The 16,005-nt window shown below is 42.3% G+C and overlaps 1 protein-coding gene across 1 annotated transcript in view; it reads left to right on the forward strand.

Moving 5' to 3' along the window:
* Positions 1-5,512: 5,512 nt before the first annotated feature.
* Positions 5,513-16,005, forward strand: part of LPGAT1 (lysophosphatidylglycerol acyltransferase 1) — a gene marked incomplete at its 3' end in the record, with an annotated part of 85,844 nt that continues 75,351 nt past the window's right edge. The window contains exon 1 of the mRNA XM_080698961.1: positions 5,513-5,765. Coding sequence (XP_080555087.1) covers positions 5,528-5,765 — 238 coding nt within the window. The 5' untranslated portion in view covers positions 5,513-5,527. The remainder of the gene's footprint in view (positions 5,766-16,005) is intronic.

Genomic DNA, 16,005 nt, shown 5'->3' on the forward strand with positions numbered 1-16,005 from the left:
AGAATGTTTGACTCTTGGGCTGCTGATTTCTAGCTTGTCCCTCTTTCCTAGTGATGTGGGGTCTGTGCCAAGTCATTGTACATCTACAAAACTGCCAGGAGGGTTTCCCTCTAGAGAGGAAATAGTTCATCAGAGCTTCAGTGCAGAAACCCGCACAGGTAGGCAAAATGTTTTTTTAATTGCCGCTAGGAAGAAAAGAGGACTCAGGAGGATTCTTCTGTCCCAGGGAGCCCCTCCCTGGTTATAAGCTAATTTGTTGTGTGTATGTGAAACAAGTGCGTGGAATTAAACCTTCTAGGGTGTTGTGGTTAGATTGTTTTAAAATGTCGGAGGACTCCAAGACATCTGAGAAGTCTTATTTCTTTTTTAGAGGACCATCTCCTTGTGGGCTTTCAAAACAGGAACTATAACACCTGTGACTATAGGGTGAGTGAGGTCTGTCCCCTTTTCCCCTATTGGGAATGTACATGAAGGCTCTCAAATTTGGACTTCAGGTTTATGTTTTGGTAAAGATGGCTTTAAGGTGGTAGAATAGTAGACCAAAAGCTAATTGGTCATTAAAGAAGGTCCTTGATTTGTATAAATCTTTTTGCCCTGAAGAACTGGCCACCCCGATCTCCCTGTTACTGTCATTCAGAGCACTTATATATCCATCTATCTATAGCGCAGTGGAAACAAGCCACAGAAAATTCCCAGCGGTCTATGTGGTTGAAGGGTAGCAGAGGGAAAAAGTTGCAGGCAAGAGAGAGGTATTATATGCAAAGTGAAAGGATACAAAATGCCTAGCTAAAATAAACTGTGAAATATAAGACAAAAAAATAAGCATCATCTGAAATTGTTCCTTGAAGAAGTCAGGTGCTGAATTATTGAATGTGCTGCTGTGGTTCAGAAAATCAGGATACCTCCTCTTCCTCCTCACCACCACCACCACCACCACCACCACCACCACCACCACCACATACTTTGGCACAAAACTAGGGTATACCCATACCTGGAACACCATATGTTATACTGTTTGCTGGGCTTTAAGAAAAGTCTAATGACAGACTGGGGATGTAGCTCAATGGTAGAGTGGATGGTTAGTAGCAGGTGTGCATCCCTGGATTCAACCCCCAGCACTCCCTCTTCCCCTTTCCCCCAAAAAAGTCTAATGGGGTTGGAACCAGTCAATAAGAGAAGACCTGAAATGGCTAAGGTTTCCATATCCCTTCTCTGAGGAGCTAGTAAAATACCAGAATTTTCAAGAGTAAAAAGAAAGATGCTGTTATGACTGAATTGTGCCCCTCAAAATTCATATATTAAAGCCCTAATCTCTACTTTCTCAGAATGTTACTGTTTAGAGTTCCTGACTTTAAAGAGGTAATTAGGCTAAAATACAGCCATCTGTGTGGACCCTAATCCCATCTCACTGGTTTCCTTGACGAAATTTGGAGCAAGAACCAGAGAGAGCAAGCACATAGGTGCATGCTGGGTGACCCTGACCAAGATGACTGTGCCAACGCCCAGCGAGTAGGCTACCTGCAAGACAAAGAGGCTTCAGAAGGAGCCAGACCTGCCCTCACCTTGACCCTTGACTTTGGTCTCTACACCTATGAGAAGGTTTTCAGTCTGGGCATGGTGGTACACACTTGTAATCCCAGCATTTGGGAAGCTGAGACAGCTCCTTAGCAAGGCCCTTTACAACTCAGTGAAACCCTGTTTCAAAATAAAGAATAATAATAAAAATACGGCTGAGGGTGTAGCTTGGAGTTAGAATGCCCCTGGGTTCTATCCCCAGTAGTACCTCAAAAAAAAAAAATTAAAAAAAAAATTTTTTTGTTGTTGTTTAGGCAACCCAGTCTGGGGTATTTTGTTATGACAGCCCTAGCAGACTAATACAGATGAGAATGGTAACTATCAAATGATTTAAAATTATGAAGGGTCTAGAGAAGGATGTGATCATTTTAGAATATCTCTAGGTCAAAGTTTATTTATTTATTTAATTTATTGGGGGTACTAAGGATTGAACCCAAGGGTATTCTACCGCTTAGTCACACCCCAGCCCTATTTTTTTTTTTTTTTGGCTTTTTTTTTTAACCTTAAAACAGTGTCTCACTAAGTTGTTGAAGGCCTTGCTAAATTGCTGAGGTTGGCCTCAAACCTACAATCCTCCTATCTCAACCTTCCAAGTTCTGGGATTACAGTTGTGCATACCACCAACACCTGGCTAAGTCAAAGTGGGTTGGTTTCTTAAACCAAAGTCTATGCTACCTATATCAGAATCACCTATGATTATAATTTTTAAAAGCAAATTCTCAGGTTCATTGGAATCTAGAGTGTTAAAATGTTCTATCTAAGGCCTAAGAAGCCAGGCTTTGGGGGACAACACTCCAAGGAATGTTTGTGAACATTAAAGTGTGGGACCCATGGCTTGAAGTCCTTTCCAATCTGGCCCTTTTTTTGAGCTTGGCTGGGCAGTATACTAATGAATTCCTTCTCAAATGCCGGGGTATTTGGTGCTCTGGCAGATTTTCCACTGTCCAGGAGCCGGGTGTAAATCCCACTGTAGGTTATCTCCCTTCAGGTGTCAGTCAGTGTTTACTCAGCATGTGGGAAAGCCCAACAAGCCTGATGGAATGCCTGTAATCCTCAGGGGAATTTACTCTTGATTCTGCAAAGAATAATGTGCCTCATCTCTCTTACTGAATTCAATGACACATTTCGAACAAGAATCCATAATTAATATAGTATGTTGCTCATGATTTAATTAAAGACTATTATTTTGGTAGCTAAATTAACAGAGGGAATATAAGTATCAATAGAAGGAGCATATGTAACTTTTGTTCTACATTAGTTGAGCATATTCTGACAGTTCCTAGACATGACCTGTGCCCTTTTATGCCTTGTTAAAACATATTAGTGAAATAGATTAAATAATACATAGAAATAAATAATAAGCAGAAAGGAACCAAATACGTTTTTCAGACAGATTGTGTTTTCATTTATTTCCTCATCACAAGGGGAATGAGAATAGAAAATATTCTTTCACATGGCATGAGATGAATTTTCTTTTTCTTCATCTGTGGACCAAAGAGGTGGGACAGATTTGAGAGTCCAAAGCAACACCATAATGAACATTTTCAAAGTAGGCAGAATAGGCGGTACTCATTCAAATGTGGCAGTTCCTAGGGACCTATATAATGCATCCTATTTATGAATGTAATTAAGGGCCAGGCCAGATGATGCATATGCTTATAATCCCAATAATTCCAGTTACTTGGTAGCCTGAGGCAGGAGGATAAAAGCTCAAGGCTAGCCTGGGCAACTTAGTGAGACCCTGTCTAAAATGGTGGGCCGGGGATGTAGCTCAGTGGTAGAGTGCCCTTGGGTTCAATCCTCAGGACTGCTATAACAAGAGATAAAAAGGAAAAAAAAAAAATCCAAAATACAAATGTGATTAAGAGACATAAGGTTTTACAAGTTAGGGCTTTAAAAACTGAAGTTTAAGCCGGGTGTGATGGCACAGGTTTGTAATCCCAGTACTTGGGAGGCTGAGACAGGAGGATCGCAGGTTCCCTCTCAGGCTCAGCAACCTAATAAAGGCCTCTGCAACTTAGTTAGACCCTGCTTCAAATTAAAGAATAAAATAGGGCTGGGCGTGTAGCTCAGAGATAGAGTGCCCCCCGGGTTCCATCCCCAGTGTCACAGAAAATTGAAATCTAGGCAGGTCATCTGAGAGTGTTCAAGGGGCAGGCCCTTAGGCCTTATCCTATATCCCTTCTGGCGGTCCAGCCTTTCAACTAGAAGGAGCTACAGTATCCCAGGAATGGCCAGAAAAGTCTAGGGGTTCCTTTGGCCTCCCCTTTTGGGGCACTTATTCAAAGCCAGGCCCTTGGCTAAGTGTTTTCCTCTTCTTGAATTTCTCTTTGTAGATCACTGGATTCCCACTGGCTTTTGTTTGTTTGTTTGTTTTGTTTTGTTTTGAGGATAAGACGACTAGAATTTGGAATTGTCATTCATGTCCTGGGTACTTTCCAGAAACAAGAACTGTGGCACTTAAAAGAATTGATTTAAAACTCCAGACCTTAATACTCGGGGGAGGGTCAGAAGGAAAGCCAGGCGCACAACCGGGTTTCTCTGAGGAATGGAAAAAGAGGACATTCTGTCTTCGGGCCTCCCCCTGCGAGCAGAGGCGCCCTAACAATGGGAAGCGGCGGCTCGGGCCGGAGGGCTCGGGGTGTGGAGGAGGGCCGGGGAGGGGGTGTTCGCCCCTCCCGGGGCCCGGCTCGGCCCGGCCCGCCTCGGCCCGCGGGGTCCCGGCCTGGCGCCCCAGGCGCCGTTAGGGGGCGCTCGGGGGCGGCTCCTCCGCTTCCTCCCGCCGCCCCTCCCCGCAGCGGGAACGCGGCCCGGCCTTGGGGACGGGTCTCCGCCGCCCGCCGCCGGGTCCCCGCCGCCCGCCGCCCCCACGCCGGCCATGCCCGCGCGCCGCCCCCGCCGCCCGCGCCGCGCCGCCGCAGGCCCGAGGTAGGGCGGCCGCGCGGGCGGGCGGGCGGGCGGGGCGGCGCGTGGCGGCCGCGGGAGGAGGCGGGGGCGCGGGACGTCGCGCCTCCCCGGACCCGCCCCGCGGCGGGCGGCCCCGAGCCCGCGTCCTCTGTCCGCAGGCCGCCGCGAGGGCAGCAGGCGCGGGCCGCCGCGTCCATGACCGCCGCCCCCGGCCGGGGACCGCCGCCGCCGCCCCGCGCCCGCCCAGGTACCGCGGCCCGCGCCGTCCGCCATCCCGCCATCCCGCCATCCCGCCATCCCGCGCCGCCCTCGGGTCGCCGCCGCCGCCCGGGCTGCTTCCTTTCACCTTTCATCCTCTCTCTCTCTTTTATCCTCCCTCCTAAAATTAAATAAATAAAAAATAAGGGCGCGGGGCGGCGTGGGGGGGGGGAGGCAGAGTCCCCATGGCTGCAAATGAGGATTTTTTTTTTTTTTGGAGCGTAACTCTTTGCAGATGCGAGAGGCTCTTAGAGGAATGAATCAATGTGCAGGAATGGTGGTGAGCTCGCCGAGGTTCTCCTCGGAAATCTGATCCAGAGCTCCCTGGTTCAGGCGTTTTAACTCTCGCGGCTGGTGGCGTCAGTTGGAGATACTGAGGGTGTCTGGAGCAAGTGGGTCTGTTTTTTTTTGTTTTTTTTTTTTTTTCCCCTTCTTCCTTGAAGTCCACATCAATGACCGCAGTGAGACGCGGTGCGAGGGCGGCCGCCAATTACTGAGCGGGAATTGTATTATCATTTGCTAAATATATGATGACATATCCCGTGCCTCGGTGAACAGCTCCCTTGACCTTGTGCGGTTCTTCCCAGGCTGGCTCTCTGTCCCCCTCTGGAATTTACACGGGAGATCACTGAGGTACTACACCCGGAAAGCTTAGATCCTCGTTTTTATTTTTGTTCTGGAGGCGAATTCTGTGCCGGTGACTTATTTAGGTGTATTTAACCCATTTTCCCCCTTTAAATGAATTTTCCTTTCACCCTAGAAAAACAGGACGGACTCCAATGTGAGAATGGCTGTGACTTTGGAAGAAGCTCCGCGGCTGGGCTGGATATTGGTGAAAGGTCTGCTAAGATTTGCCTTCATGGTCGTCAACAACCTGGCTGCTATTTCATCCTACATCTGCTATATAATTATACTGCAGCCCCTTCGAGTCCTGGACAGTAAGCTGTTCTGGTATATCGAAGGATCCATGTATAAATGGCTTTTAGGAATGGTGGCTTCCTGGGGATGGTATGCTGGATATACAGGTAAGGGCGAGAACACTTTTTAAAAATGCATATGAAAACATTTGTAATGTTATGCTTAATTTAAGAGCCGTGATTGAACATATACCATGCTCTGGGTTGAAGATGCTTCTATGATTTTTCATTAGTTAAGAAATAGAACACAGTCCCGTTGGGTTTCTTTTCAGCCTTTCCATGAGGAAGAATGATGTTTTCAGGAGTATAATTTCATAATTAAGTATTGGTAAGTTCCTTAAATAATGTTTTTAATGTGATTGACATTCATTAAAACTGGTCTGCAAAGGCCCTCATAAAGGAATAGGAGTGCATTATGTAGTGCGAAGAAAGCTTATAGTGATATTTTATCTATAAACACTGGGAATTTAGAAAGCGACAGAGCCATATTTGTGCTAAGATAGCTTAATAAGTTTTTTCATTTAATGTGGTATTGTACTGTGTTAACAGCATTATAAGCCAAGCCAAAATCAATGGCTCTTTATGTATGCTTGTTTTGTTTTCTAGAATCTGTTATTTTTTATCTCATAAATCAGAGTACTAAATTAAAAATCAAGTTACCTATATTAAGTTAATTTATCTCCTGGAGTGTCTTTTTTTTTGTGTGTGTGTGTGGGTCTGGGTATGGAACCCAGGGGCATTTGACCTCTGAGCCAAACCCCCTGCCCTATTTTTTATTCTTTATTTTGAAACAGGGTCTCAATGAGTTGCAAAGGACCTCACTAAGTAGCTGAGGCTGTCCACGAACCATGATCCTCAGGTCTCAGCCTCCCGAATGCTGGGATTGCTGGGATTACAAGCGTGCACTGCCACGCCCGGCTTCCTGGAGTGTCTTTAAGTAGATTTCTGTTTCTCTGTTTTTTTTTTTGTTTTTTTTTTTTGGTGGTACTGGGGGTGGAACCCAGAGGCTTTCTACCTCCGGGCTATACTCCCAGACATTTTTTATATTTTATTTGGAAACAGGGTCTCACTAAGTTGCTGAGAGCCTCACTAAGTAGCTGAGGCTGGCTTCGAACCCGTGCGATCCTCCTGTCTAAGCCTCCCAAGCACGGGGATTACAAGCGTGCACCACCACGCCCGGCCTATTTCTGCTTTTAAATAGCATTTTTGGGTACATGAGGAACACTATTCTAAAGTGGACTTTTGTCGAACTAAGCGAGAAATAGTGTTTATTTTCTGTTTATAAACGTTATGTACAGTCAGGGGTGGCGGCACATGCTTGTAATCTCAGTACTTGGGAGGCTGAGACAGGAGGATCATGGATTCTAAGCGAGCCTCAGCAACTTAGGCTCTCAGCAACTTAGTGAGGCCCTGTTTCCAAATAAAAAATAAAATACATCTGGGAGGTGTAACCCAGAAGTAGAAGGCCCCTGGTTTCATCCCCAGTACCACCCCCCTCCACAAATAAACCTTGGTACTTTGGGAATTTATACTTCTGCTGTGAAAATACAGCAGGCTTTATTATATTTGTTTGATTTTATTTTTCTCTAAGAATTAGGATAATGAAGAAAGCACTGATGTAGAAATGTTTGTCAGATGAGATTTTTATCACAGAAATGTTTTATCACAGAAATGTTATCACAGAAACTGGCAGGCAGCTTTCTTTGCAGTCATGCTGTAGATGCTGGGTTCAGTAGCCTGTAGTTTATAGCTTGGAAGAGTAAGGAGGATAGTCCTCAGGGTCAAGTAGCACAGTAGTTCTCCATTTTAAATTCTGTCTCCCTCTTTTCTGCCCAGACTGCATCTGCAGATTTTATACATACACAGAAAAAGGACTGATGGTTCACAGCTTTAATGGAGCCTGGCAGACTCCATCTATGTCAGAATGTTCTCATTTGCCTCAGATGAAGCCTTTTATCCTTCCACCAATGCCATTTATTATTCTGCAAGTGCTGAAGCTCGTAGGATATTGTATGCATTGCTTCCTTTCTTCTGTCTTGTTGAGATTCCAATGCTCTTTGGGTATAGTAGATGAGCTCCTAGCCTTTTTCAGGACCTGGTGGTCGTGGTAGCAGTGGTAGGGGAAAAAATGAAGAGCTTGTCTGTGATGTCGAATTCTTATCTAGTTATATTGCCGTCTTTGTATGACTGCTTCACATCGTTAACCAAATACGCTATGTGATACTAGGGGCTTTATTCTTTGTATAGTATACTTAAGTTCACTTGTTTTAAATGAGCTCATAGTCTTTATTTTTATTTATTTATTTATTTTTGTGTGGTACGGGGGATGGAACCTAGGAGCTTTTTTACCTCCGGGCTGTACTCCCAGACCTATTTTATATTTTATTTGGAAACAGGGTCTCACTAAGTTGCTGAGAGTCTCACTAAGTAGCTGAGGCTGGCTTCGAACCTGTGTGATCCTCCTGTCTCAGCCTCCCAAGCGCAGGGATTACAAGCGTGCGCCAGTGGCTTCATAGTCTTTTTAGAAAACCTTTTTAGAGGTTTCTTTCACTTAAACACAGTGACATTACTGAAATGTTTGTGCTTATGTGTCATGTATTTATAAGTGACAGACATCATTGGAAGGTAAAAAAATTAATTTGCCATTGACTTTCAGGTTACTAGGAGGGTAGCACTACTACAGTTATCCTGTTAGTTATCCTGTGACCATACCGCGGCTGCCGTGTATTTTTAAGCATATTTTCTTGGAGTATTTCTTCCTTGCTGACTATAGAACTCTGTAGTTTCTCTTGCCACCTGCTTAGAAAGTGGTCTTGGCATGATTACCTATTTTAGTCTCTTGAAGGATCTGTTCATTTGGGTTATAGCATTTTGACAATTTGATTATTTTCGTGTTTAAACATGGAGTATTTTAGTGCGTGTGTGTGTGTGTGTGTGTGTGTGTGTGTGTATTTTTAGTGCTTTTATGATAGAATACTTGGTTTCAAATATTATTCAAATACAAATATTTACTATTAAAAAATTCAAAATATTATTCAAATAATAGAATACAGTCAGGAGGTCAAATGAACATAGAGATGAGTTTTGTTGAAAGCTACAACTGAGTTTAAAGAGAAAACCTGTGGAAAAGTTAATGAGCAAGTGTATCCATACAAAAATCTCAGGGGTTATATCAGCCTTTCTTTGGATTATGCATTTCATTTCTTCCAGTGTATCGAGAGGATGGTTAGGAAGGCTGGTGCTCAGTTGTAATCTCAGGGCTTGGGAGGCTGAGACTGGGGACTGCAGGTTAGAGGCCAGCCTCAGCCACTTAGTGAGACCTTCTACAACTTAGACCTTGTTTAAAAACAAAATAAAATGGGGCTGGGGGGTAGCTCTGAGGTACAGTGCCCCTGGGTTTAATCCCCAGTACCATACAAAAAAGGGGGGATAGCGAGCATGTTTTTTTTTTTTTTTCTTTTCTCTATGTCTTAAGTTTCACAGATGGAAAATCGAATATTGCAAAAGGAATTCTGCTCAGCATACCTAGTATTCTCATGTTTTAGAATAAAAATTGCCAAAACTATTGAGATATCACTTATAAGGAAACCTTAAATATTGATTAGAAACCTGAAAGTTGAATATTGGCATTGAATATCAATTTTTCAAATTGTGACACTTGTGTTAGACAAGACAATTACTCAGCTCTGCTGCTGAGGACTTAAGGTGATTATCTAATCTACACTGCCCCATATGGTAGCCACTAGCTCCAGGTAATCATTTAAATTTAAATGAGTTAAGATATTATAAAACAGAAATTCAGCCACATTTTAAATGCTCAATACCATGTGGCTTAATGGCCACTATGTTGGAAAGGGTTAATATTAAACACTTCTGTTATCACAGAAAGTTCTTAATCCCCGCACTTGGGAGGCAGAGACAGGAGGATCGCACAGGTTCAAAGCCAGCCACGCTGGCTTACGAGACCCTGTTTCCAAATAAAAATATAAAAAATAGGTCTGGGAGTGTAGCCCAGCGGTAGAAGGGCTTCCAGGAACCCCAGTACCACTAAAAAAATTAAAAAAAAAAAAAAAAGAAAGTTCTACTGGACAGAGCTTATAAATAGTAATTGTGATTTTCTCCCTTTTCTTAGGAAAATTGCCTTTTATCTTTATTTTCTTAGGTTATCTCTTCCTTGCTAACTATCCAACTGTGTAGGCTTTTTGCCACCTGCTTAAAAAGTGGTCTTGGTCTGATCTGTATATTTAATCTCTTTAAAGGATCTGCTCTTCTTAAGGTTACTGCATTTTGACAATTTGATCAGTTTCTCATTGAAATATATAATATTTTGGTGTGTATATTTTATTTATTTTTGTGGGGCTGAGGATGGAACCCAGGGACATTTAACCTCCGAGCTACACCCCCCCGCCCTATTTTTTTTATTCTTTATTCTGAAACAGGGTCTCATTAAGTTGCAGAGGGCCTCACTAAATAGCTGAGGCTGTCCATGAACTGCGATCCTCCAGTCTCAGCCTCCGAAATGCTGGGATTACAAGTGTGCGCCGCCACGCCCAGCTTAGTGTGTATATTTTAAATGGTTTTCCCACCTGTAGAGTACTTGATTTTGGAAAGTCTAATCAAAATAGAACATAGTCATATTTTCTAGTTCAAAATAGACTTCTGGGCTGTGGATGTAGCTCAGTGCTAGAGCACTTGCCTACCATGGGCAAGATCTTGAGTTTAATCCCCAGCAAAACAAATAAGCAGATTTCTTTTGGGGAGGAAAAAGAACAAGATATTAAGGTTCTGGGAAGTTGCCTCCAAATTTGAGACAAATATCACAAAAATGAGTCTTTTAAATGTAGCTAGGCTTCTGAGATGAAAGAATGGTGAAGCCAGTGAGCCCTGAGACTCAAATGAACCTTCTTGTACTTAGTTCTCATTCTCAGAGCTGTAGGACTACCTGTGGACACAAAGGATGCAAAAGGAATTTTCTGATCTCTGTGCCCATTTCTTACTTTGACTTGTCAGGGGAACACTTTTCTTGGAAGAATTCTGAAGTCAATGGGGTTTGTCCACACCTAGTTTACACATATATTAGATAGTATGATAGCATTTCTTTAGTGAGAAGTGCTATACAGGTTATCTCATGCTGAAGAAAAGTTTTATAATGCCTTTGTCCTAAATACCTTAAGGGCAAACCAAAAGAGATACTAATTTAACTAATAATCCATTTCTACATGCTTTCTTTGGATCTAGCATAAATCACTACACCCATGTCCCAAATTTAAGTGAAGACTGGTAAATTTTAGGGAAAGATTTTGTACAGAACAGAATGTGTCTATTTAAAATAGTTTATTTTAGCCGGGAGTGGTGCCGCACACTTGTAATCCCAGCATTTGGGAGGCTGAGACTGGAGGATCGCGGTACCCAGACAGCCTCAGCTACTTAGTGAGGCCCTCTGCGACTCAGTGAGACCCTGTTTCAAAATAAAGAATAATAATTAAAAAAAAAAAAAAAGAGGGCAGGGTGTGTAGCTCGGAGGTTGAATGCCCCTGGGTTCTATCCCCAGACCCACCAAAAAAAAAGTTTATTTTGATTTTAATAAAGCCATTGCTATCCATACACTTTTTTTTTTTTTTTTTTTTTTTTTTGTGGTACTGGGGATTGGACTCGGGGGCCTTCTATCTCCGAGCTACACCCCAGCCCTATTTTTTATTCTTTATTTTGAAACGGTCTCACAGAGTTGCAGAGGGCCTCATTAAGCAGTCAAGGCTGTCTGTGAACCCTGATCCTCCTGTCCCAGCCTCCCAAATGCTGGGATTACAAGCATGCGCCACCACGCCTGGCTCTAATACACGTTTAATTATAGTCTCTGTTCATGAAATAGTTTAAAGATATTCATTGTATAGGATTGAGAGTCTTGCTGGCCAGGAGTTGAAATGCCTGCAGGTTTACCACCTTGCTGTGTTTGTTCAGTAAATACTATTTACTTGGAGTGGCTTTAGAGAAAGCTGATGCAGATTAGGCTGAGGTTCCTCCTACTCTCCAGATGCCATGGTTCTATGTTCATCTTTTTTTTTTTGGTTGGGATACAAATTTGTTGTACAAGAAAAATTAAGGGAGCCAAAGGAAAGCCCACCAAATGCTGTGTGTATGTATGTCACTGTTTTCACTCCCAATTAAGGAAATGTTTCTCTGTACGTATCTTGTATAATTCTGTCATCAGTAATTACAATAGATTTAAAAGGTCTGAATAATGTATTAGCTTGAAATTTCTACCTTTGTGGCAATAATATTGGTTGACATTTATTCAGGTATAAGCCAAGTAGTGTTCTCAATGCTTCACATTAATGAATTCATCATTTTACTTCATCATTTTGCTACTTAGTCATTTAATGCTTACAACAATTTTAACAGTTTATACCCCCCTCTTCTATTGTAATGGATGTTGAAATTGAGACAGGTTTCACAGTTACTTCCTCTTAAGCATTAACTGAATTGATGTTGCCATAACTTTATTTTTTCTTATTTAAGGAACCAATATTGATCTGTAGATAATGTTCCTAGAGTGTTTCTTAATTTTTACTACCCCATATGCTCTTTTGTTTAGGAGGCATGACGTCTTTCTGAAGCTACAACTCTAATATCTGAAAGCTATACCACAACTGTAGATTTTTGTAAGATATTAAAAATTTGTTCCTTCAATGGAAATATTTGTAGTACCCTGGACATTTCACAAAATCCCACTTCTCCTTTATGCTTTTCTTCCTTTCTTCCTTTTTTTTTTGCGGGAGGGACAGAATTGAACCCAGGGACATTCTACCTCTGAGCTACAACCCCAGCTCTATTTCTTTTTTTTTTTTTGGTGGTACTGGGGGTGGAACCCAGAGGCTTTCTACCTCCGGGCTATACCCCCAGACCTTTTTTATATTTTTTTGGAAACAGGGTCTCACTAAGTTGCTGAGAGCCTCAATAAGTAGCTGAGGCTGGCTTCGAACCTGTGTGATCCTCCTGTCTCAGCCTCCCAAGAGCGGGGATTACAAGCGTGCGCCACCACGCCCGGCTACATTTGTACTTTTTGTTGTTGTTGTTGTGGGTCTGGGGATGGGACCTAGGGGCATTCGACCTGTGAGCTACACCCCCTGCCCTATTTTTTATTTTTTTATTCTGAAACCTGATCTCACTAAGTTGCAGAGGGCCTCACTAAGTAGCTGAGGCTGTCCGTGAACCGTGATCCTCCAGGTCTCAGCCTCCCAAATGCTGGGATTACAAGTGTGCGCCACCACACCTGGCTTACATTTGTACTATTATATTTGCTTATACTTCTACTACTTCATTTGTGATCTTTGAGGCTATCAGTTGGCTCCTAGTCGTTATATACAGGTAATCAGTAAGCTTTTATACTTTCTCCTAGCCGTCTGCCTTCTCCCAATTTATGTTACAATTATTGGTACAATGTTTTGGCCTATTTATTACACTTATCTCTCTGTGTTTGACTTAATTCTTCAGTTAAACATATGTGGTGTTGACCAAGTATTTTTGAGGAGTTTCTTCCAGCTCTGTTTAGGTTGACTAAAGTTCATCTTTGAATAAATTGAACTTCCCTAATTTAAATAAATCTGAAGCCAGGCGTGGTGGCGCATGTTTATAGTCTCAGCACTTAGGAGGCTGAGACAGGAGAATTGTACAGGTGTGAAGCTAGCCTCAGCTACTTTGTGGGACCCTGTTTCCAAATAAAATATAAAATAGTCTGGGAGTGTAGCCCAGAGGTAGAAGGCCCCTGGATTCCATCCCCAGTACCACCAAAAAAAAGAAAAAGGTAAAAAATAAAAAATCTGAAATTTCAGCTTCAGAATCTAGAACTTCTCGGGCGTGGACATGAATGCCCCAAGTAGAAAATTCTGCACCTGACCTCATTTGTATGGGTTACAGTCAAAATATAGGTACACTAAAATATTACATAAAATTATCTACAGGCAGTATAATTTATAATTGACTTTTGTGACTTGGATCCCCATCCCCAAGACATTTCATTGTATATGTGCAAATACTTCAAAACCCAAGAAAATCAGAAACTTAAACACCTGTGGTCCAAAGCATTTCAGATAAGGAATTCTCAACCTGTAGTTTCTCAATCAGGGTGCACGGGAACAAAATATATACATATTTTTGTGGCACAGGGAATCGAACCCAGGGGCAAGCTACACTCCTGCCTATTTTAAAATTGTTTTTATTTGAAAGCGATCTTAGCAGGTTGCTGAGAGCCTTGTTAAGTTGCTGAGGCTGGCTGTGAACCTGCCATCCTCCTGTCTCAGCCTCCCAAATTCTGTTATTACAGTTATGCACCACCGTGCCCTGCCACAGATATTTTCTTATAACATTTCCAGAACTTTGTTGTTGTTGCTTTATACTTAGCAGTTTATAAAATTCTTGGCTCACACCTTCCTCTGTATAGTATTGTAAGATATTATACAGATGTCTTGTGGCATTAAATGTTGCTATGGGAATGTGTGAAACCAGGTTGAATTTTTCCTATTTTTAGTGATGTGATCCTTTTAGCCTGTATAACCAGAGGATTCCTTCTTTATCTTTGATATTTAGTAACTTTACTTGGGTAAGTTGGTTGGCTGTTTAGCTCAAATTTTCCTGGCACATGTGTTCTCTTTTGGCATGTAGATTGAAATCTATTTTTATCTCAGAACAGTTTTCTTTAATTATATCTTTAAATATTTATTGTGTTTTATTGTTTTGGGTTTTTTTTTGGAGATAGGTATATGTATGTCGAATCTTCTGTCGTGTATCTTTTATGTCAATCATTTTCTTTTTAGTCCTTTTAAACACTTTTTCATTTGTTTCATTCATTCATTTCTCTTATATATGTGTGGTACTGGGAATTGAACCCAGTGGCATTTTACCCCTGAGCTGTACCCCAGACTGATTTTATTTCTTATTTGAGAACAAGATCTTAACTGGGTTGCTGGGAGCCTCACTGAATGGCCGAGGCTGACTTCCAGCTGTGATCCTCCTGTCCCAGCCTTCCAAGTACAGGGATTACAGGTGTGTTTCACCATGCCTGGCTGTTTCATTTATTTCTATATTTAACGTGTCTTAATATGTTTTCTGCAGTGTCTCTTGTTTGTTGTTTGTTTCTTCTTTATTTCTGTGATAATTTTGTTTGTTCTTCTGTATCTTTGTTGAGTTCTACCAGCTTATACATTTCTTATTATAGTTATCTAGACATTTTTTCCCTGAGTTCTTGTATTTGTTTTGTGGCCTTGCTTATAGCGGTGGTAATTTCATTGATTTTCTTAAATTCATGCAAGAATATTTAGTTAGAATTTTTACCTTCCCCATTATGCATGTTCTTTGGTAGTTGGTACACTTGCTGCTCATTTCTACCATTTTCCATACAGAATCTCTCAGTGCCATGCCAGTTACCTTTAATTCCTTGTAACTTGATGATAGAGTTTTCTGTGTTGTCATTTGTAGGCGGTTTGGATGTGACCAGGGTAGATTTTCAGATTTCTGCCTTAGCGATGGTCTTTTTCACATAGGGCTCCTGCGTGTGTTGCTCTGTGTTGCCAAAAGTCTTCTTCCTCTCCAAGTTAGAGTCTGGGGGAGAAGGTGTGTGTGCGTGTGTGTGTGTGTCTGTCTGATGTTAGGGATCGAATCCAAGGGCATTTTATCTTGAGTTATAGTAACAGGGTTTCACAAGTTGCTGACATTCTCACTAAATTGCTGAGACTGGTTTCAAACCTGCGATCCTCTTGCCTCAGCCTCCTAAGGACTGGGATTACAGGTGTGTGCCACGATGCCCAGACTCTGGGCCAGTTATGAAGTAGTTAGCTTTCTCTGAGGTCTGCCAAAAAGTGAAACATTAGCTTCCAAGATGTGTGTATATGTTTATGTTTGCTTGAACAATGGTTCCCCAACTGTTTTGATTCTTAGATTATTTACCATTTGCATGTAGTTAAGACATCCAAGCCGGGCGTGGTGGCGCAGTTTGTAATCCCTGCGTTTGGGAGCTGGAGACAGGAGGATCGCGCAGCGCGCTGGCTTAAGAGACCCTGTTTCCAAATAAATATATAAAGAATAGGTCTGGGAGTGAAGGGCTCCCAGGAACCCCAGCACCACCACACACACACACACACACACACACACACACACACACACACACACAGACATCCAGTGTTTTCATTTGACTTCAGTAAGAAAATGTCATCCAAATGACTGGGAGAATGAGTTACCTTTGAGATTTCAGTAAGGAGTATGAGCGAAATGTGACCCTAATGCCATTTTCCAGGGTCTGATTGTGGACCATCTTGAAACCTTTAAGGATCATCAGCCTCCCTCCCCCAACAAACTT

This window comes from Muscardinus avellanarius (genome assembly GCF_963383645.1).
Source record: "Muscardinus avellanarius genome assembly, chromosome: 7".
NCBI classification, from domain to species: Eukaryota; Metazoa; Chordata; class Mammalia; order Rodentia; family Gliridae; genus Muscardinus; species Muscardinus avellanarius.